Genomic DNA, 23,934 nt, shown 5'->3' with positions numbered 1-23,934 from the left:
GAGGCAGAGGCAGAGACAGAGGGAGAAGCAGGCTCCCCACTGAAACAGGAGCCTGACGTGGGGCTCGATCCCAGGACTCTGGGATCACGACCTGAGCCTAAGGCAGACGCTTAACCATCTGAGCCACCCAGGCGTCCCAGCAGAACATTTTTCTTGATGTGTGTGGAAGCAAACATCTTCTTCCCACACTTGATGCTGAAAAGGTGAGGTGTTGACTGTAGCTTCAGGTTCTCATCATTTGCATGGCCCAGCACTCTGACCAGAGGCACGTGTGTCCACTCTGGGTGTGGTAACCCCCAGGCTGCTTCCCCAGACTGGCCTGTCAAATATTAATATACTTGTGCCCAAGAGTCGCCCTTCCACCACCAGCTCTTTAATATTAAATATCGGATTGAGTGTGCATTAGTTTTCTTCAACACAGTTATTGTAAATATTATAGGATTTAATTAACCTATAATTGTCGCATCTCAACTTTAGAAATTAAGGTAGAATTTAACTATTTTTATACCCATGTATAAGCAAGTGAAATAAAATATGTATATTTAAATCAAGAAACCTAGTCAGAGGTTTTCACAATCACATATTTTTGGAAAGTTCCAAAGATGTGACTTTTCTAACATTGCTACTTCTGGTGCTCAGCCTATGTGTGGAGCACACGATGGGATTCTTGGCCTGTCTATAGCTTGGTGTGGATGTCCAGATGCAGTTGCAGGTTAGAAATTGCCATCACAGATGGAAAAGTTTAGCATTTTCAGTAAATATGTTTGTAGGAACTTTCTTTTTACAGTGGTTTTTAGTTTGGGGGCCTTTGAACACACTATCAGCTTTTGAACTATACTTACACTAGATAGTGTTGTTCCGGTCTGGCCAGCTCCAGTGGATACCCATTTACCATGTGCATGGGCACTCAGCAGGGTATGTGTTGATGTTGGCACTCATCCCTTGGCCACTTATTTCTATTTGATTTATTTTTATTTTTTTAAAAGATTTTATTTATTTATTTGACAGAGAGAGACACAGCGAGAGAGGGAACACAAGCAGGGGGAGTGGGAGAGGAGAAGAAGCAGTCTTCCCCGCGGAGCAGGGAGCCCGATGCAGAGCTTGATCCCAGGACCCCGGGATCATGACCTGAGCCGAAGGCATATGCTTAATGACTGAGCCACCCAGGCACCCCTCTCTATTTGATTTAAAACATTATTACCTTGAGTTCTTCAGTACCTTCTAGTACCTTTTCCCTCAAGAGAGAGAGGGCACACAAGCAGGGGGAGGGGCAGAGGGAGAGCAAGAATCTCAAGCAGACTCCACTCCAAGTGCAGAGTCTAACATGGCCCTCGATCCCAGGATCCTGAGATCATGACCTGAGCCAAAATGAAGAGTCAGATGCTTAACTGAATGAGCCACCCAGGCACTCCTCAACTTTTAATTTTTTCATTAAAATATAGTATGAAATTCTTTGGATCTAAATATGGACAGAATTTTATTACATCAGGTTCAAATGTGCTAGCCATTTTTTATATTGTTACTGCCATTATTATTTTACTCCTTGGGGTTGTTGAAGAGTGGTTTTTATATTATACTACGTTACATTTTTTTTTTTTACGTTACGTTTTTTAATAAGAAAAAATTTATCATTTAAAGTATAGTTCAGGGGCGCCTGGGTGGCTCAGTCATTAAGCATCTGCCTTTGGCTCAGGTCATGATCCCGGGGTCCTGGGATCGAGCCCCACATGGGGCTCCCTGCTTGGGAGGAAGCCTGCTTCTCCCTCTCCCACTCCCCTTGCTTATGTTCCCTTTCTCGCTATCTCTCTCTGTGTCAAGGAACTCAATAAAATCTTCAAAAATAAATAAATATAGTTCAGTGGTATATTTTAAAATATCAGCACTAATTCCAGAATATTTTCATTCATCCCAAAAGGAAATTCTGTAACCACTAAAAGTTACTGTCCATTATTTTCCCTTTGCCCCAGCCACTGGTAACCACTAATCTCCCTTCTGACTCTGGATTTGCCTATTCTGAATATTTCATATAAATGAGATCATATAGTATGTGGCCTTTAATTTCTGACTTCTCTTATTTAGCACAATGTTTTTAGGGTTCATTAACTTTGTAGCACGTCTCAGTATTTCGTTCCTTTTTATGGTGAAATAATAGTATATTGTGTGGATAGACCACATTTTGTTTATCTGGTCATCTCTTTCTGGGACCCCTTGGGCTATTAATTCTTTTTGTTTATTATGAATGTTGCTGCTTTGAGCATATGTACAAGTCTTTGTGTAAACATGTGTTTTTCATTCTCTTGGGTATATACATAGGAGTAGAATTTCTGGGTCAAATGGTAACTGTTTAACTTTTTGAGGAACTGACAAACTTTGCCACAGTGCCTGCACCATGTTGCATTCCCTCCAGCAGTGAACCGTGTACGTGTACGAAGGTTCCAGTTTCTTTATGTCCTCACCAACACTTGGAATGTTCCATTTTCTTTTATTATAGCCATCCTAGTGGCTGTGAAGTAGTATCTCATGATGGTCAGCTTTTTTTAAACATTAATTTTTTTAATTGACATAAAATTCACACAACATAAAATTAGCCATTTTAAAGTAAACAATTCATGCCATTTAGTACATTCACAATGTTGTATAACCACAACCTATGTGTGGTTCCAAAACAGTTTCATTACCCCAAAAGGAAACACCATACCCGTTAAACAGTTAGTCCTCATTGCTTTTCCCCTCAACCCCTGGCAAAGACCAGTCTGCTTTGTGTCTCTAAGGATTCACCTATTCTATGTATTTCTTATAAATGGATCACACTGCATGTGATCCTTTGTTTCTGGTATCTTTCATTGAACGTAATGTTTTCCAGGTTCATCCATGCTATAGCCTGTATCATTGCTTTGTTTCTTTTTATGGCCGAATCATAATCTCTTGGGGATCCCACCTTTTGTTTATCCATCCATCTGCTGATGGACATTGTGGTTGTTTCCACCTTCTAGGTATTGTGAATAGTGCTGCTGTGAGCACACGTGTGCATATGTTTGAGCACCTGTTTTCGGTTCTTTTGGGTACGTACCTGAGAGTGGAATCGCTGGGTCATATGGGAATTCTGTGTTTAGCTGTTTGAGGAACCACCAGGTTGTTTTCCACAGCAGCTGAACCATTTTATGTTTACACCAGTAGTGTATGAAGGTTCCAATTTCTCCACATCCTCATCAATGCTAGTTATTTTACCTTTTTAGAAGAATTACAGCCATCCTGGTTGGTATGAAGTGGTAACTCATCGTGGTTCTTACTTGTATTTCCCTAGTGACTGATGATATTGAGCATCTTTTCGTGTGCTTGTGGGCATTTCTGTATCTTCCTTGGAGAAATGTTATTCATATATTTTGCCCATTTTTAAATTGGGTTGTTTGTCTTTTTGTTGTTGAGTTGTAAGGGCTCTTTATGTATTTAGGATAGTAGACCCTTATCAGATATGTGGTTAGCAGGTATTTTCTCCCATTGTGTGTCTTTTCACATTCCTTTTTTTTTTTTTAAGATTTTATTCATTTATTTGAGAGAGAGAGCATCTGTCATGAGTGGGAGGGGCTGGGCAGAGGGGGAAGCAGACTTCCTGCTGAGCAGGGATCCTGATGCCTGCTTGATCCCAGGACCCAGAGATCATGACCTGAGCCAAAGGCAGCCACTGAACCTATTGAGCCACCCAGGCACCCCGTCTTTTTATATTCTTGGTAACACCCTTCTATGTACAGAGGTTTTCAAATTTGGTAAAGTCCAGTTTATCTATTTTTTCTTTTGTTGCTTGTGCTTTTGGTGTCATATCTAAGAATTCTTTGCCAAATCCAAGGTTATGAATATTTGCCCCATTGTTTTCTTCTAAGAGTATTTTGTGTCACCTCTTACATTTTAGTTGGTAATCTCATTTGATCCTAGTTTGTATATATGGAGCGATGTAAAGGGTCCAGGTTCATTCTTCATCCTGTGGTTACCCAGCTGTCCCAGAGACTTGGTTTTTTTTTTTTTCACCACTAAATGGTCTTGGTATCCTTATCAAAATCATTTAGCCATAGCTATATGGGTTTATTTCTGGACTCTCAGTTGTATTTCATTGGTCTGTATGTCTGTCCTTATGCCGGTATTACACTGTTATGATTACTGTAGTTTTGTAGTAGGGTTTGAAGTAGTAAGTTTGAGAAGCGTGAGTCTTCCAACTTCACTTTTGTTTTTCAATCTTGTCTTGGCTCTTTGCAGTCCCTTGCAATTCCATATGAATTTGAGGCTCAGATTTTTCGTTTCTGTTGAAGAAAGGCCATTAGAGCTTTGATAGGGATTGCATTGCATCCGTAGATCACTTTGGGTAGAGTATTAGGGTTCTCCAGAGAAACAAAACCCGTGTGTGCGTGCACACGCTTGTTTAGAAAGATATATTTATTATAAGGAATTGGCTCTCACTGTTAAGGAGGCAAGCAAGTCCCAAGATCTTCGGGGTGAGTTGGCAAGCTGGAGAACCAGGAGAGCCAATGGCCTAGTTCCAGCCTGAATCTGAAGACCTGAACCCATAAGAGCCAATGGTGTAGTTCCTGTGTAAAGGCCAGCAGGCTCAAAATCCAGAAGAGCTGATATTTCAGTTCAAATCCAAAGGCAAGAAAAAAGCCGATGTCTCAGTTTGAAGGCAGATAGAAAGAATCTTCCTTACTTGGAGGTGAGTCAGCCTTTTTGTTCTATTCAGGTCTTTGGATGATGCCCATCCATATTGGGGAGGACAGTGTGCTTTACTCAGTTTACCAGTTTTAATGTTAATCTCATCCAGCACTCTTACAGAAACACCTAGAAATAATGTTTGACCAAATATCTAGGCATCCTATGGTCCAGTCACGTTAACACAGAAATTAACCAACAAGTAGTATTGCCATTATAACAGTATTTACTCTGCTAATCCATGTAGGTAGACTTGTTTTGGAGCTAACAAATGTCTTGCTGCTTAATTGTGTCTTCTTTAATCTCAGCAGTTTTGTAGTTTTCAGTGAACAAATCTTTTACCTCCTTGGTTAAATTTATTCCTAGGTATTTTATTCTTTTGAATGCTATTGTAAATGGAATTGCTTTTTTAATATACTTTTTAGATTGTTTATTACTGTTGTATAGAAACACAACTGATGTTCCTGTCTTAATCCTGTACCCTGCAACTTTGATGAATTCCTTTATTAGCTCTAGTTGTTTTTCTTGTGAATTCTTTGGGATTTTCTATATGTAGGACCATGTCATCTGTAAATAGAAATAATTTTACTTCCTTCTTTCTTATTTGGATGCTTTTTACTTCTTTTTCTTGCTCTGGCTAGGGCTTCCAGTATAATGTTGAATAGCAGTGGTGAAAGCATACATCCTTCCCTTTCTTGCTGATCTTAGGGTGAGAGCTCTCAGTCTTTTGCCGTGAAGTGTGAGTTTTTCATAGATCTCCTTTATCTTGTTGAAGTAGTTCCCTCTTATTCCTAGTTCTCTGAGGGTCTTTATAATGAAAGGGTGTTAGATTTTGTCAACTGTTTTTTTTCTACATCAATTGAGATTATTGTGTTTTTTCCCTCCCTTGTTCTATTAATGTGGTACGTTACATTGATTGATTTTCTTACACTGAACCACTCTTGCCTTCCTGGGGTAAATCCCAGTGGGTCGTGGTATATAATACCTTTAATATGCTGTTGGATTCACTTTTCTACTTTTGTTGTTGAGAGTCTCCTTCATCTTTGAAGAATAGTCTTCGCTAGACACAGGATTCTTGTTCATTCAGTCCTTTGAACGTGTCATGCCATTGTCTTCTGTCCTCCATGACTTCTGATGAGATGTCAGCTGTTACTCTTTTTTTTTTTTTTTTAAGATTTCGTTTATTTATTTGACAGAGAGAGACACAGCAAGGAACACAAGCAGGGGGAGTGGGAGAGGGGGAAGCAGGCTTCCCGCCGAGCAGGGAGCCCGACGTGGGCCTCGATCCCAGGACCCTGGGATCATGACCTGAACTGAAGGCAGACGCTCAACGACTGAGCCACCCAGGTGCCCAGCTGTTACTCTTATTAAGGAAATCCTTGTACGTGTGGAATAACTTCTCTCTCGCTGCTTTCAGAATTTTTTCTTTGTTTTTCCCCAGTTTGATTATAATGTATATTACTGTGGATTTCTTTGAGTTTAGCCTATACGGTGTTGAGCTTCCTGGATGTGCAGATTAATATTTTTCATCAACTATGGGAAGTATTTGTCCGCTATTTCTTCAGATATTCTTTCCAACCCTTTCTCTCCCTCCCATCCTTTCTGGAACTCCCCTAATATCTATGTTGGTGTGATGATGATGCCCCACAGGTCTTTGAGGCTCTGTTCATTTTTCTTTGTTGTATTTTCCCTTCTGTAACTTACACTGGATAAACTCAGTTGACCCATCTTTAGGTTCTCCAGTTCTTCCTTCTGCCTGCTAAGTTCTGCGGTTTAGCCCCTATTATGAGTATTTCATTTCAGTTATTGTGATTTCCAACTCCAGAGTTTCTATTTTCTGCCCTTAAAAAATTTCTTTGATACTCTGTTTTTGTGAGCCTTTGTTCTGATGGTTCCTTTTAGTCTTTGGACATGGCTTCCTTTATCTTTTTGAGTACATGTAAAATAGCTGATTTAAAGTGTTTATAAGTCCAGTGTCTGGGTTTCCTCCTGGACAGTTTCTGTTTTTTGCTTTTTCCCCTGTGTATGGGCCATACTTCCATGTTTCTTTGCATGCTTTGTAATTTTTTTTTAAATTGGACATTTTTAATATTATAATGTGGCAAATCTGGAAATGAGATTCTCCCTTCTCCCCAGGATTTGTTGTTATAATTGTTGTTTGTGTAATGAATTCTTGAGCTAAGTTTGTAAAGTTTATATTCTTTATCATGTGGTCACTGAAGTCCCTGTTCGATTAGCGTAGTAGTAAGCTAGTGATTGGACACAGATTTCCTTAAGTGCCTACAACCAAAATGATCTCCCAGTCTTCAGATGGAGTCTTTATGAGTGTTGGAGTATGCTTTCAACACTCAGCTGGGCAGTCAGCAACTCTTACTTACCATTCACTTTCTCTGTGCAGAACCTGAAGGTCAGCCAGAGGCTTAAGGTCTTCTCAGGTCTTTCCTGAGCATGCACACAGCCCTGGGCATTTGTGTGGCCTTCTAGATTCCCAGAAACACATTGGAGCTTGTCAGAGCCCTTTTCCCCCAGCTTTTCTTCTCAACATTTTGGTTAATCTATTATTTCCCTCAGTTGTTACTGATTGCTCCAGGCAATGGTGACTAATAAATTTGCCCCTAAATGTTTTCAGTAACCACCCCCCTACCACCATCACCAGTAGCCACCTCAGCATTGGGAGAATTCTGAGTCTATTAAGGTAAAGCTAAATGCTTTGAGTTGGTCAAAACAAACCACCGAAAGTCTTTGCAAATGAGGTCTGTTCTTCTCCACTACCCCTCCACCTCCTGCCAAATACCTGTCCCAGGATCACAGACTGTTATCCTCCAGGCCACTATCCTGGCACATGGGTTCAGGATTGGGTAAAATGCCACTGAGCTCACTGTTCTTAACACAATTCAGTTGGTTTCTCATGATTAAGTGTGCCTCTGATTGCTACAAGCTTTTAGTTAGTTTCCAAGGTCCCAAAGAAGTTGTGTCTGATGGATTTTGCCAGGATTTTTTTCCTGCTTTTATTGAAGGGTAGACTTTTGGAGTTTCTTACTCAGCCATTTTCACTGATAACCACTCATTAGTCTGTTTTTAACATTGTGACTAACTTTGAGTTTGCCTAATTTAAGTAACCACACCTGATTTCAGAAAAGATTTAAGATGGCTTAGGGAGGTGAACAAGATAAAAGATAAATTATTTTTCATATTTGTTTTGTGCCTGTTGGTTAGAGGGCATGTGCCCTCCCATGTTGCTACTGAAAACTTGGTCCTGCAGATGGAAGTTTTGCTTCCTTTGGTAACCTTGAGGTTTCTGTCCTCCCTCTTACATAGATAGATTGAAGGGAACCTGAAGCAGATTCACCTCTGTGGCTTCTCCATCTGCATGACTTTGTAGATGGTCTCAAGGTGATCACCACATTACTGTCCAACTTTAGGAAAGCTCATGATTATCAGCCTCTGAGTTGATTATGAAAAATTTGCCTCCGGTGGTGGTGGGGGGGTTTTCCAAATCCAAACTTCCTTTTCCTTGGGACAGAATAGGTGGATATTTGTCTTATTTTAAGACTTAAAGACATCATTCCTATTATCCTAGTTGTTTTAGGAAGTGATTAGATGATTCTCGCACTTTAAATCAGAACTGACTTTTCATAGTGACAGTTGACGGCTGGTAGAACCTGGGATGATCAGTAAACCTGAGAGTATTCATCTGTCCACCTGTCCTGGCACCTGCTGAGGTGTCTAGCTCCTGCTTTCCCTGGGCCAGCTAAGGCCCACATCTGCCACCTCACTGATGCAGAAGGTCATGGGCCTACCCCCGGGGCCTGGTCAGGGTTCATGTCATTTCTGACTTGAACAGCTCTTGTGTAGGAAGAATGTCTTCCTTGAGCAGTGTGAGTCTATTTGACATAGTGGCTTATTTGCTAGTTTTATTTGAACATAATATTCTTCTTTTGAAAACGATTTTGTAATAGAGTTGGAGCTGCTTTCTATTTTAGTTTCATATTTGCTTGTTGTTCCTTTTTCATCAGCACCACCTGTAAGATAATCTGAATATTTTTAAAAGGCCAAGATCTGGATAAACTTGACTACATTAAAATTAAGAACTTCTCTTCATTAAAAGACATAAATAAAGTTAAAGCCATCTACAAACTGGGGGAAGACGTATTACAGGTGTAGGTTTAACAGTCAGAATATGTAGGTCACCCCCACAAATCAGTATTGTAAAAGATACTAGCCCAATTAAAACATGGCAGAGAGACACAGTCGTGCATTTCATGGAAGGAAAAGCATAAGTGGCCCATGAGCCCATGAATGTATGAAAAGATGCTAAACCTTTTTAATCATCAGAGTAAGAAAACAGAAACCATTGTACTTGCTAGGTTGGCAGAACCTAAGATGTCTGATTCCCAGTGTTGGTGAGGATGTGGATTAAGAGAAACATTTATGCTGCTTTGCTTTGGAGAGCAGTTTGGTCCTAGCTTGTAAATTGGCTGTGCATACAACCTGCAGATCAGCAGTTCCTCTGGACTCTAGATGCAAAGTCCCTGGCAGGGATTGGCAGACTTTTTCTGTAAAAGGCAAGATGGTAAATATTCTAGGCTTTGTGGACCACATACAGTCTTGTCATATAGTTGCCATTGTTTCATTTGTTTGTTCAACCCTTTAAAAATCTAAAATGCGTTCTTGGCTCAAGGAAATAGGCAATAGGTAACCATAACCTAACAAAAATCGGCTACTGGCTAGATTTGACCCACAGACTTCAGTTTGCTAAACCCTGACCCCCTGATCTAGAGTACAGACCCTAGAGAAATTTACATAAGGGCCCCAGAACAGATGTGCCAGAATGTTCAGAGCACACTTTTCATAATAGCAAGGACTGGCCGCTGTGATCAGAAAATGGCTAGGTCACTTGTGGAATATTACACAGCAGTGAGAATGCATGAAGTAGAACTACTGCACACAGCAAACACGGGTGAAAACTTTTAATGCTGATGGCAGAGGGCTACATATGGTGTGACAGCATTCTATGAAATTAATGTTCAGTATACATCTGTTGCCCTCTTTTGGTTATGTGTATTCCTGGATATTTTATTCTTTTTGATGCTATTACAAATGGAGTGTTTTCTTAATTTCATTTCTGGATCGCTCATTGCTAGTGTATAGAAATACAATTGATTTTTATAGATCGATCTCTTATTCTGCAACTTTGTTTAATAAGTTTATTAGTTCAACTCGTTTTTAGTTGATTCCTTTGTGAGTTGTATATGCAGGATGATGTCATCTGAAAACAGAAATAGTTTTACTTCTTCCTTTCCAATCTGGATGCCTTTTATTTCTTTTTCTTGTCCTATGACCGAGAAGGGGCTTTTAAAACAAGGCTTGGGGCTAAGTAAGATGAGGAAGCAGCCCAATCCTTGTCAGACCTCCTGACTGCTGTTGGAGGGAGGACGTGTCTTCTCTGTATGCAATGCTGCAGTCTGCAGATGGACTCAACATAAAATATTACAGTGACGCCTGATAGTGCTAGGACAGTTAGGGGTAGTGTCTGCTTTTCGGGTGAAGAGAAGCGAGGCCCTGAGGATCAGTGCTGTGCCCAAGGATCCACCTCAGGGAAGGACACTGGGGCAGCCTCATCACCCAGGCCACTAAGTGCCAGCTGTCCTGCCTGGCTGGTTCCTCCCCCCGGGACCCCTAACACCAGGTTCCCCTCCACGACCGCCTGACAGTGCTGTGTCTGCTGCTACTCCTTGTCCTCCTCTGTTGGAATTGAAATGATACCACCAGTCCAGCTCACAAAGCCTCGATCTCCCCAAAACCCATGTGATATCTTTCTCTCTGGAAGATCTGCAGCCCTTTATAACTCCCATTCTTACACCCGCTGCTTGTTGATCCTGGAGTGCTCACCTCTTCTCCTCATGACTCCATCAAAGCTCTCTAAGGATGGGGGCAGTCTCCTCCATCCCTGTGTCCCTGATATGTGAGGTCCAGAGCTGTGTATGTTGTAGGTGCCCAGTTGTATTTGTTGAAATAAAATGTGGTTGGTTTGGCAAACCTTTGCAGAGTCACTCTCGTGGAGAAAGGTGTTCCTGCCCATGTAGAAGGGTGGTGGGCATGCTCCCCACCCCGGCATTCCCAGGCTGAGGGCCATGATGCTTGCACAACGGTGTAGCCAGCAACACTCTTCAGGAAACGCCGTTGGGGCCGAAATAAAGTGGGAAGTGCAGTGAGATGGGGTGTTGTCCTCTGAAATAATATTTGTTTAATAGTTTAGTAAATATTGGAGGAAATATGTAATTTACAACCTTTTAGAAGTGTTTGGCAGTGATTACAGTACTGTAAAATGCACATCACCTTTGACCCAGCAGTTCTGTTGCTGTATGGTTGCCTAAATGTGCGAAGATAGATGTTCAGGAATGTTCACTGCAGATGTTCATAACAGCAAAACATCGGGGCACCTGGGTGGCTCAGTCAGTTGAGTGTCATGATTTTAGTGTTGTGAGATGGAGCCCTACGTCAGGCTCCAGTGGGGAGTCTGCTTGGGATTCTCCCTCTCCCTCTGCCCCTCTCCCTCCCCGGCCCCCCATTCGTGCTTGCGTGCTCTCATGCACTCTCTCTCTCTAAAAAAAAATAAAATCTTTTTAAAAAAATATAGCAAAACTTCAGAACCAGCCTAAGTCTCTTGGAACTGGTTATATAAATTATGGTAAACCATCCAGTAGAGTGCTATATGCAGCCCTTCAAAATAATAAAGTAGATCTGCATATGCTGATACGGAAAATGGCTAGAATACAGCGTTGGTTTAGAAGGAAGCTGTTGATTAATTTGCATGTGCGACACAGGGGAGAAAGAAGACCCGTTTTCTTTACATGCATTTGCCATTTCTGGATGTCTCTGTGCTCTCACAGAACGCCAGAAGAGAGCATCTGCCTCTGGGTATCTGCAGTCGGGGGATCTGGTCCTTATTCTTTGCACTTTACACCCCCATATTTTAGTTGTTTGTTGTCTTCTCTGAGGGCACGTACTATTGTAAATGAAAGTCTTTCCGTGCTCCCCCATATGTCCGTCACTGACCACAGCATTGGGCAGATACGGATTTAGTGTTAGAGTCTTATACTTTAGAGTATATGCCACTAAATGTCACAAATTAACCAAACCCAAATGGAGCCATTTTGAACAGTTATTTTGTAGTATTTTTTGGTTTAGATTTTAAATTGAAATATAATTCTCGTACTATAAAATTCACCGCTTTAAAATGTCTGGTTCAGCAGGGGGTTGTAGTGTATTCACAGAGCTATGCACCCATCCCCATTATCCAGTCCCCGAACACCTCCATCACCTCAGCAGGAAACCCCGCACGCATTAGTACACATGCTCCCCATCCCCCAGCCCTGGCAACCATGAATCTGCTTTCTGTCTCTATAGATCTGCCTGTTCTGGACATTTCATGTTTAGACCATTTTCTTATGCTTCTTTTTCCTCCCTTGTGGACTTAAGGTAGAGGAGGTCTGGTGTTTCTCTGGTTCCTGCAGTCCAAGCACTGTAGGGCATCTTTCCCTCCTTCCCCAAAGGCTCATTCTCCAGCCTGCAGCCTAGATCGGGAATGGGCCATGCGTGGGATGAAATGCAGGGATGCTGGGTAGGATTGGCAGAGGCCCCCAGTGGCCCATTGCAGAGATGCCCATGTTGGCACCCTGCATTACAGATAAGTCCTGACAGACCTGCTGGCCGTGGGCTGTCCTCTGCCCTTTAGGACAGGGCTGCTGTGATGTTTTCTTTGATGTGCCTGGGATACATTTTGCATCTGTTCACTTATCTTAAGTAATGTACAAAAACAGAAGATCCCAAACTGTATTCTTTACTTGTTTTTACAGAGTATGACATGTTATAGGTAAATGAATATTTATTATTTATCATTAGTTTGATCCAAAGCTAATTGTCTCTCAGGTTTGAAATAGGAATTACCTTTAAAGAATCAAATATTTCTCTTTTTCTGAAGATTTTATTTATTTGAGAGAGGGAGCATGAACAGTGGGGAGGGGCAGAGGCAGAAGCAGACTCCCCACTGAGTGGGGAGCCCCACAAGGGGTTCAATCCTGGGACTCCAGGATCATGACCTGAGCTGAAGGCAGACCCTTAACTGACCAAGCCACCCAGGCGCCCCGAGAATCAAGTATTTCTCCTTAAAAACTGTTTATTGAATACATAGCTTTCTACATACCATTGGCTAAGATACTAAACCAAAGTCATAAGTAGCTTATAATCTAAGAAGGAGTTTTCAAGGCTGGAAACTCCAAGATCAAATCTAAAAGCTGAAGAGTTTTCTTTTCCTGCAAGAGTCGGTTGTCATAGAAACACAGCTTGGTACTAGTGGCACAGACCTCACCTTTCCCTCTGTTAGCTCAGCAACTGCGTACTGGGTACCTTCTGCCCATCAGGCACTATTCTAGGTGCCTGGGGTTTGTGAACAAAACTCGTGTCTCCAGGGAGCTTATATTCTGCCTGAGAAGAGAGACAATTCACAAGAAGCATGCAGAGTTAGAGGGTGGGAAGTGCCATGGAAAAAGCACAGCAGGGCAAAGGGGGTCAGGTGAGTGGGGTTGGCCCGGGTGAGCCTCCTTGAGAAGGTGGGGAGGTACATTCTCGGGGGTGGGGGATCCCAGAGCATCTGCAGAAGCAAGGGCCTGACATGGAGAGTGGGAGAGGGTCACACATTGCCAGAGTTGACGTGGCTACTTGGCAGCAGCTCGGCTCCTGGTCACCCGTTTTCTCTGACAGGCAAAGTAAGCACCAGGCACCTTCCCGCTTAGCATTAATGAACAGGATTCTGGTCAACAAATTGGTGAGCAAAGGGCTGCTGGCCTTTTGAGGTCATTTTGAAAGCTTTTTTTGTTTTCATAAATGGATTTCACAGGAGGCTCCCACTCTTTGCCACAGTGATGTCCTATTTTATTAAAACCAGCCTGAGTGTGGCTAGAACACCAGTTCATTTATTTTTCAGATGTTAGGCTGCTGGCGTTTTGTACAGCCCTAGTCGTGAAACGTTCATTCTTTCAGCCTCATAAAGAGGCAGAACAAGGCAGTGCGAGGAATAAGGCTCTAGAGAGTCGGCTCTGCACCCAGCAGGCCGTGGCCTGGGGTGAGGGTCTGCCTCCCGTTCCAGCAAACGTGCCAGGCCCCCACACCAGCTCCGGGCAGCCTTGCACTGATGAGAGAAGGGAGGGGGATGAGGCACAGACGCCCGCGGCCTTGTGAGTAGAAGGAATTTGGCCCTTATTTTTGTAATTAGCAGAAATAGTTGGATTGAGCAAGAACACAGTGTAGTTTTGAGAGACCTGGTGAGCTTTGCAAGAAATTCCTCTGCAGGTTCACCAGATGTGCTGCCATGCACTTCAGCTGGAGGCCTGCACAGGCTGAGATCTCTGTGGCTTGTGTCTAGGAGCTGCTCATTTTGCCTGTTGATGGGAACTTGCAGGTGGGAACCAGGCATCTGTGCACTTGTCACCATGTGAGGTAGGACAGCCTGCCCATATGGACAGGAGACCCGTTCAGTCATTCAGTTGTGGTGTGCCCTCCGCCAGCTCCATCCCCGGCGCGAGAGTGCCTGTAGCTCCGCAGTGGGTGCACCCTGAGGCTCTGTGGTGCACGGCATGGGGTCGTGGTGAGGCGAGGTGGGGCCAGGCCGGCCGCCTGGGCAGAAAGCGGGTGACAGTCACAGCGTGCCCAGACTGGAGCCTTGTGGGCACACTCGTGGGGTCTATGTGGGGGCAAAAGTCTCCTGAGGAGTCTGCAGACACCATCCAACAGTGCCTGCTGTGGTTGGAGTGAATGACGCTGTTCTGGGCATAGGCTCCACAGCGATGGCATCACCGTGTGGTAGGCCACCCCTGAGGCACGTCACGGCACTGCCATCGGCAGTGAGGAGAACCAAGAAATAAAACTGGCTGAGAACGACTGTTGCTTTGGCCAAAATTTCAAAATGATGCATAGAATTTTTAAGTAACCGTCAAGTATTAACCTGTATTTCAAAAAACCTTAATGACACAACCAGTACCTTTTAGAGGTTTTTTGCACAGTAATGTTAACAGTCATGTTTGGCTAACGTCAAAAGGAAAGATGCACATTTGCTCCTGTCTTGTTCCCATCACGCATTAAAGTCAGGAGGGTTCTTGAGTGTTACTTAAACTGAAAAAACCCCACAGCTCTCAGGTACTGTTCCGTCCCCAAACCTGTGCTTCTTCTCCTTGCACAGGAGGGCGTGAGAGCATTTTACTCATTACTGTTACTTTCTCCCCCGCAGATTTTCTCTTTCCTAAAATGGAGCCAAGTAAAAAGATGGACTCCCCCGGCACCCTGCAGACTAACCCACCGCTAAAGCTGCACCCGGACCGCGGCGCTGGGACGTCCGTCTTCGTCCCTGAACAAGGAGGCTACCGGGAAAGGTTTGTGAAAGCCGTGGAGGACAAGTACAGGTGCGAGGAGTGCCGCCTGGTGCTGTGTAACCCGAAGCAGACGGAGTGCGGGCACCGGTTCTGCGACACCTGCATGGCTGCCGTGCTGAGGTAGGCCCCGCAGCCCGGCGCTTCCCCGGTCTCTCTCCCGCCCGCGCCTTCCCTTCTCCAGACAGTACGTTCGGAAGGGTAAAAGCTCTGAAGAAACTCAAGGTTCTCAGAGCCTCGCCTGTGAATCATTTAGGGAAACTCAGTAGAACCTCATGCCTGAATTTCCCAGGGCATCCGTGACTCGCAGCCTGGACTGCCCAGCCCCATCCCACAGATTTCTGTCTCCTCCCCACCAAGCACCTCCCGAAAGTCCCTCCTGCACCTGCCACTTCCCAATGGTGCTCGCCGCTCTGGCCCTGGGCCCCGGTGTCCCCTGTCCGTGTTGCTCCAGAGGCTTCCGGTTCATTGGAGAGCCACGCCCATTAGCAAGTGACAAAGGAGCCCTGAAAGTGCAGGTGCTCCTGGGGGGCAGAGGCTGAGGAGGACAGGGCCAGCAGGGAGGACTGAGTATGTCCCAGCCTGGGTAGGAATCTAGTGTTTTTGTGCTTGCCCAGCAGTCAGCAAAGCATGCACCAAGCCTTTGGAAGCCCTTGTCAGCTAAGTATCGCTGCCAGTTTAGAATCACAGAGGGAGTCCGGGAGGCAGGCTGGAGTTTGACAGCACAAACAACAGTGTCCAAGAGAGCATCTTGGTTCATCCCCCAGGTATTTTCTGGGCATGGTGCTGGGCACTGGGGGTTACTGCAGGATGCTCCCAGACTTGCTCCCCAAGGTCAGGGCACAGGGGCCTGGGAAGGCCGCCCACTTCTCCTGATTCACCGCTGAGGGCACGGCCCTTAATAACCACACTGCAGACAGCCTTCCTCCTTGTCATCCTCCCCCTGGGTACTTCTGGCTGTGGTCTTACCCACTTATCCCAAACAGTGAGCTCAGCTTCCCCTGCTTTGTGGCTAAAATGACTCTTGAGTCAAGCTTAGTGATAGCAGAGCAGACTCAGAGCACCTGGTTTTTCTTACCATACAAACCCGGACAGAGCGCTGGGCCAGGGTAGGGCTGCTGGCTGTGGGGCTGGGGGTGCGGGGTGGGCCCTAGAGCTAGGGATCCAGAGGGCTGTTCCTCTTCTGGTTTCGCTCCTTTTTCTGCCCCTGGCTCTCCTCTTCCATGTTTTTGCAGGTGTCAGGGGATCCCACTCAGATACTACTCAGCCCTAGGGTCTAAGGATGTAAAAAGATTCGTATGATTAAAGCAGTTTAGCACAGGCTTCATATTAGTATAGTTTAAATGAAAGCTTTTATTTAAAAACACATTAATTTTGTCTCCCATCAACCCCCAGTTCTCCTGCCCAGCTTCCCAGGCTTTTGGAGCCTCCCCACTGTGCCCAGGGCTCCGGCGTACACATGTCCAACCCTGCATCCTCCTTCCCGAAGCCTCCGCTGACGCTCCCTGTCCTGGACTCCGGGAGCCCTTGGCTGTCTAGGGCAGGGGCCATGGAAGTAGAGAGGGCTCAAACTTCGTTTTGTTTTTAATCTCTAGGAGATGGTTTCCAGGCACAAGATGTGGGGTTAGAATCAAGTCCAAAAAAGGGCAGCTTGAGAGCAGGGGCTCTTGTCCTGCGTTTGGGGACAAGAATGAATAGTGGACGAGTGGTTTCCTTAGACAAGGTCAGTGTTAAATTCTCCTGTTAACTGTGGAATTGCACTGGCTTTTCAGTATATTGTGAAGGAAAATAGCTTATGGAGTAAGTACTGACTGTTTTTATAAAGCAAGACCATTTGTAGGCCCTCCTAATAAGCTATGGACGCTCACACCACAGAGCTTTTCCACCGAGAGCTAGTTTTGGTTTCTGAAATAAAATTTCACTTTTAATTGAAAGGGGCTTTCCAAGTGGGACTGATCTAAGCTGTGCTGCTTAAAAACTTCCTTATGAAAAATTACCATTAAAAAATTGAGCCCTTTGCTCCTGTGGCTTCCTATGTGAACCCGGTTCGCTGTGGCATCCTGGGGCTCTGGTTGCAGCCATGAGCTTCGCACAGTGGGTTGACCATACTGGTTCAAGTGAGACTAGGACTTCCACTCCATCTAATGTCTTCATGGTGTGTTTTCCCCTCAGCTCCTCAAGCCCAAAATGTACTGCGTGTCAAGAAGGCATCATTAAAGATAAGGTATTCTTGGGATTTTAATAAACAACCTTGTCAAAGGCTTTGGCCATACTTGGCCCATGGTTTGCACCCGGTGCTCTGGGCATGCTTGGATTGCGTGTTGGGGCTTGACTGTGGGTGCTGCAGTGTCGAGGCAGGACAGCTGCCCAGCTAGGTGACCTTGGCCAGGTACTTCACCCACCTGTGTCCTTGCCTGTGCCGGTAGTGGCACCACCTCCGGAGACCCCGGAAGGCGCGTGGGGGTGAAGTGTGGAGACGCAAGCCGTCCTCTCAGGCCTTTCCACCAGACAGCTGGGACTCTGCTGGTCTCAGGAGTTCAGCAGGATTTGCTCTCTGCCTGCCCCTGTGCACCACCTCCCAGTCACTAGACGGATGTGGGATTTCCACCCTCCCCCTGCCTCGTGATTATGTGTGCCAGTGAAAGCTCTCTGTCAGTGCAGACTCTCAGAGGGCCTCTGGGGGGCCGCCCACCAGCTTCCCTCCTGGGGCTCTGATCCCCCCCACCGCCCGGGGTGCCTCTGGTCATCTATGCATTGCCAAAGCCCGCTAGGCATGCTTTTAGTTTGAAATGACTCATTCTTAAAGTACTTAAAATACCAATAAAAAATGTGTGGTACCAATATTTTGATTGATGAACCTAACAATTTTTTAAATGTAGGTCATTAAATTATACGATAAAATTCCTGCTCTGGGGTTTTGTGTCCAGAGCACTTTGCAGATTAGGTCTGTGGTCAGGGCCGCCCAGGTGAGTACGAGGATTTGAGAATCCAGGCAGTAGGGGCTCCTCCGCAGCCAGAACAAGGGCGCCTGGTGTAACTCCTCTGGGCAGCTTAGAGACGGAACTGGCACCATGACCACATCCCTTGTCTTCCTCAGCGTTTACCTGCTGCTGCAGGCTGCACTGCATCGAAGGGAAGGGGTTGTTTCTAGGAAAACAAGTCACCCAACTACCCCTTGTCTTAGCATGGCCACTAGCATGGCCACTAGCTTGTTAACGTGTGTCCGACCCATGTGATCGAGGTAGAGGTTCAAACACCGGACCTTGTCTGTCTCATTGTTCAGAATTATTATCCCTATTTTTCAATGGCATTAGTAACTGAAGAAGAATTACTAGTTTTGTTGGAGCATCATGAATGACACTGACAAATGCCTTGGATCCTCCTCATGGGAAAATGGGGCTTGGAGACTGAGATCTGCCCTCTGCAGGTCACTGTGGGGCCTCAGGCTCCTCCTCTATACAATGGGAAAGTTGCAGTAAATCATCTCGGCTCTCAAATGCTGTACTTTCACTATTTTGACATTGCCAATCTTTGTTTTGTATCCGTAAAGTTAAACTCAAATGACTTTAAGAAACTTAATGCCACAAAAAGGAAGCTTATTTCCTACCTGCTAAAAATACCTGTTTGGTGACTTTAGTGTGTTTTTAAAAAGGTCATGTTTATGAAGGATTAGATTTGACTCCAAATTATTTTTAACTCTTAACAGCTGTTGATTCTATTTCTTTGCCTGTGGAGTTGAGAAAGGCATATTAAGGTCCTGTTTTTTTCACTCTTACAGAGTGTTAACATATAGGAGTTTCTTAGAAACGCCTGAAGATGAAGACAGTCTAGACTCTTGCTAGAAGGAATGAACCTGCTTGTTTTCTAAGGGAAAAATACAATTAAAGAAAGAAGTGTTTTCATTTTCAAAGGGAAACATTTTTTTTTTAATTTTTTAAAAATTTTTTTGAAAAAGATTTTATTTGTTTATTTGACGGAGAGAGAGACACAGCGAGAGAGGGAACATAAGCAGGGGGAGTGGGAGAGGGAGAAGCAGGCCTCCCGCTGAGCAGGGAGCCCGATGCGGGGCTCGATCCCAGAACCCTGGGATCATGACCTGAGCCACAGGCAGACACTTAACGGACTGAGCCATCCAGGTGCCCCCCAAACGGAAAGATTTTCATTATTGGATTAACTTCAGTCATTGCAAGATTTATTAAAAAGAGGGTTTTTTTGGGGGGGTTCCTGGGTGGCTCAGTTGTTAGCGTCTGCCTTCAGCTCAGGTCATGATCCTAAGGTCCTGGGATTGAGCCCTACATTGGGCTCCCCGCTCGGTGCGAAGCCTGCTTCTCCCTCTCCCACTCCCCCTGCTTGTGTTCCCTCTCTCGCTGTGTCTCTCTCTGTCAAATGAATAAATAAATAAAAATAAAATCTTTAAAAAAAAAAAAAGAGGGTTTTGTTTTTTTTTTTTTTGGTAGCAGGCTAATACTGCCTCCTTTTTGGTGAAAAATGAGGTATGAGGGACCAAACCTTAGAAGAAAGAACTAAAATGTTTTACAAACCATCTGCAAGATATGATCTTTTATAGTAGTCTTGCTGTTTCTTTAGCAAGCGACCTAAAGAGGCATTGAATGATAGGGGGTTCTGCCCTTGTCCCTTGGTAGGAGTGTTCCACCCATGGACACCCCCACAGAGCTGGCTCCTGGAAGGCTCCAGAGTCCAAATATGAACCTGGCCCTGGTGCATCCACACCTTGAGATTATGTCAGAGTTACTCTATTCAGAGTATTTGCATGCTCCAAAGTGATCTTTAATTATTTGGTATAACTTGTTTTCATTTGGCTTATCTAATAAAAGACGGTAGTTAAGATTGTATTATTTAAATTGTGACTCTTAGTGGGGACATCTCCTTCATTCTATTCTAGAAATTAGAAATTAAGTTGGTCCTTAATGCTTTCTGAGGTCCACTTAAGAGATGCTCTTGTGACTTTTTTAAAGTGGTTTTGCCTTCTCTGAAGTAGCAGCATGTGGAGATTAAGAAATATTAATCCTCTGAAATAACTATCTTCCCATTTCAGGTGTTTAAGGATAATTGCTGCAAGAGAGAGATCCTCTCTCTGATTAACTGCAGGAAATGAAGGGGAGGCTGCACAGAGCAGTTGGCACTGGGACACCTGCTGGTAAGCCCTAGGGTCCGTGCTCCATGCTCACATTAAGAAATAGAACATCTTGGGCCCTGGGGGCTCAGTTGCTTTAGCATCTTGGTTTCGGCTCAGGTCACGGTCTCAGGGTGGTGAGATGGAAACCACCCCCCCCCTTGTTGGCTCTGTGCTCAGCAGGGAGTTTGCTTGAGATTCTCTTTCTCCCTCTCCCTCTGCCCCTCCCCCAACTCGCACACACTTGCTCGCGCTCTGTCAAATAAATCTTTAAAAAGAAAGAAAGAAAGAAAGAAATATAACTCCCTGATCAGTATGATGTGGTACCCTAAGACCATGGTTACGTTGATTTTCAAAACACAACCAAACATAATAGCAGTCCAAGCCACTGAGGTACAAAATGTTATTTTTATGACATCATTGGCAGAATTGCCAACTGGTTTTTAAACACCCCCACCCTATTTAGAATGGAAAGAAATCTGAACTGGTTTTTAATTTTGGAAGGCTTGTTAAAACCTTCTCTCTCTTTTTTTTTTTGACCATGAAATTCCACATAACTTTTTTTTTTTATTAGCATCTTATTTTATCCTGGAAAGATACTCGAACTGGAATAAAACAAAGTCCTTAGCAGTTAACCATTCATTTACCCAGGAAGAAGAGTTGGCTTACGCCTTCAAAAGCAGTATAGTTCGGGTAATCACTAAATAGAATACAAAATTCATTGTTTCTCGATACATTTGTCACTCTTCTCTGTGAAAAACGGGGCTGGCAGCAGGCAGAAACATTTCTGGAGGCTTAGAATCCAGTATTTCAGGTTGAATTTCTTTGCCAATTAAGAACCTTGAAGTGTTTGTTTTATAGGTGCATTTAAAGAACGATTGCCAGTTTGAAGAGCTTTTGTGCGTCCGTGCTGACTGCAAAGAAAAAGTGTTGCGAAGAGACCTGCGTGACCATGTGGAAAAGGCCTGCAAGTACCGGGAGGCCACGTGCAGCCACTGCAAAAGTCAGGTCCCGATGATCACGCTGCAGGTGCGCTGCCTCCACCCCCCAACCTACCTGCAGCTCCATCCAAATGTAATTTGTCACAGATTTAAAGCACTGTTCTAACAGGAATAAAGAAAAAAGAGAGGAGGAAATGGCAGTTTTCATCTGGCTTTAATTCAGAGTTAAGCTTTATTTGTTTTGCCCATTTTGATTTGTATAATTAACATTTTCCCATTGCCTTGATTGACTTTCATTTGGGATGCCAAAAAAAAAAAAATGAGGACTAATTATCAAAAAAAGGTAGAATTTTTCTCTTGTCCCAGGGAATGTCCTCAAAATCTTATTGGATTGCTTCATCTTTTAAGCAGCTCTGGGACATAATCATCACTTCAACAGAGTAATTCATCCTGCAGCATCGAAGTGCAGCTGTCTGTCTTGGGAGAGAGATGAGAATTTCACATTTTTCACACCTTGATTATTTTGGCACAGTTCTGTATTGTGCATGTGTTAGAAATCAGATCCCTTATCTGTAAATTAGTGAGAAATGTTGGGAGTGGAGGACAGACTTTAAAAACAATCAGTAGTAGGGGCGCCGGGGTGGCTCCGTCGTTAAGCGTCTGCCTTCGGCTCAGGTCATGGTCCCAGGGTCCTGGGATGGAGCCCCGCATCGGGCTCCCTGCTTGGCAGGAAGCCTGCTTCTCCCTCCCTCACTCCCCCTGCTTGTGTTTCCTCTCTCGCTGTGTCTCTCTCTACCAAATAAATAAATAAAATCTCTAAAAAAAAAAAAAAAGCAAAAACAAAACAGTCGGTGGTACAGTAGCCCTCTAATATTTGTCCATTTCTTGCACAAATACTCACTGAGTACCTACTCTGTGCTGGGCATTGTGCTGGGAGCGGGGGGTTCAGTGGTGACACTCACCTTCTAGTGGGAAGAGGTAATTAATAGCCAAACATAATGTGTGGTAGTGATTTGTACTATGAAGAAAAATGCAGTAGCATCATGGGCAAAGGGGTGATCAGGGCTGGCCTCTCCAAGGCAGTCAGGCAGGCAGTGTGGGGAGAGTGCCCCGAGCAGAGGCAGCAGCAAGGGGTGCACAGGCTCTGAGATGGAACTGACTTGGCAGGTGGATTTCAGGAGCTGTGAGAGGCCAGCGTGGCTCCCATGCCTGGTGCAGAGGCGATGGGTAGCAGGGGAGAGGGAGGGGGCAGGCAGGCACTGGGCAGCCTTGAGCAAGGGGGTGACGTCGGAGTTCCCCATCAGGTGCAGCACTCTGGCAGGTGTGACGAGTAGACGTAGGGTAAGAGGAAAACGTGGAGGCGAGGCAGTGTTGGTCTGTGCAGGAGGGAGGAGGGAGGTCCACTGGGGTACATTGGGAAGGTAGAAGCAATGGTTTTGGTTCATGGCTTGAATATGGAGCATGTGTTAAGGATGATGTCTGTAACTAGAGCATCTGGATGAACCCGAGTGTTCTGTTGAGGTGGGGCTCGGTGGAGCATAGGCTGGAGGGGAGAATAGGGCAGTGGTCTGGGCTACTGGTACATCTTAATTAGGTGGTCCCTGGAGGCTTGGGGACAGAGGCCTGGGGCTCATGAATGCTTACAGACTGCTAAGAGGGGAGGTCAACTAGCAAAGGAATGGCCAGTATGGAAAGGTCAGCAGAGTGGTGCCCTGGAGGCAGAGAGAGCTGGGGGGCGGGGTGGGCAGGAGGGGCAGACATTGCTGAGAAGCTGGGAGCTGCTGGGGATGACCTCTGGACTCGGCAGGACCGTGACTGATGGGACCAAGATGGGAGAGGACCAGAGTTTTGCAGCCAGGTTGTGGGGGCCCAGCTGGTTCCTGGTGGATATTCTAGAGCATTTATTGACCAAAATTTAGGGAAGTTTTTGTTTTTCTGTATGAAATGAAATGAAATGTACTCTACTTCATAATCTACATGTTTACCTTCCTTTGTACAACTTTCCTCTGCCTGTGATTTTCTTCTCTTGTGAAGTCTTTTTCCTGTATGATTTCTGTAGACATTTCCAGTTATTAAGGGCCTTTAAGAACTGTAGAAAATAGGAATAGTGTTTGGCCTAATTGAATCGTTCCTTCAGTAACTCAGTTCAGACGAATGAGACCTATACTTAGCAGTATTGCAGCCCTTACAATGTTGGTGTGTTGCTATCAAAGTTATACTTTGCTTCTTGCAAAAACCAGTTATCTTTACTTGCAGAATAGAATCCAGGAATTAACTTTATTCGAGAAAGAATTGTACAGTGTGTCAGCTAGACACTATATAAGTAACTGACTCTGAACTCCGACTAGGCTGAAAAGAGACTGGTTTTAAAGTAACAAGGTAAGGGCTCACCTGCCCCAGGTCACCATGGCGACCCCCTCCCGGACCGCAGCAGGGCAGCTACACGCTGGGAGGGCTCTTGTCGTGTCGGGCCTGGGCTGGGGCTCCGGGTCTCCTCCTGTCAGCTAGGAGCGCGCTTAGTCTCATCCTGTCCTGCTGTGGGCTTATTTTTAGAAAGAGCAGGCATCTCAGAGTCACTTCTCCAGCCCAGGTCACCCTGACATCCCCATATTTCCTGTGTTTTATGAAGGGCATCAAGTACACCGGGTGTTGATGAGATCCCGATTGAGAAAGCATCGAGGCCCTGGCCCGTCGCAGCTCGTATGAAAGTTCCTTTCCTACGTTTAAACCATGCTATTGA

At 44.8% G+C, this 23,934-nt stretch overlaps 1 protein-coding gene across 1 annotated transcript in view; it reads left to right on the top strand.

Moving 5' to 3' along the window:
• The window catches only part of TRAF3 (TNF receptor associated factor 3), a 110,987-nt gene that overhangs the window by 62,590 nt on the left and 24,463 nt on the right, over positions 1 to 23,934 (top strand). Inside the window, 4 exon segments of the mRNA XM_027569288.2 lie at positions 14,981 to 15,242; positions 17,292 to 17,343; positions 20,176 to 20,277; positions 21,115 to 21,282. Coding sequence (XP_027425089.2) covers positions 14,998 to 15,242; positions 17,292 to 17,343; positions 20,176 to 20,277; positions 21,115 to 21,282 — 567 coding nt within the window. The 5' untranslated portion in view covers positions 14,981 to 14,997.

This window comes from Zalophus californianus, chromosome 6 (assembly GCF_009762305.2).
Source record: "Zalophus californianus isolate mZalCal1 chromosome 6, mZalCal1.pri.v2, whole genome shotgun sequence".
NCBI classification, from domain to species: domain Eukaryota; kingdom Metazoa; phylum Chordata; class Mammalia; order Carnivora; family Otariidae; genus Zalophus; species Zalophus californianus.
This window is presented reverse-complemented; position numbering and strand designations above follow the sequence as displayed.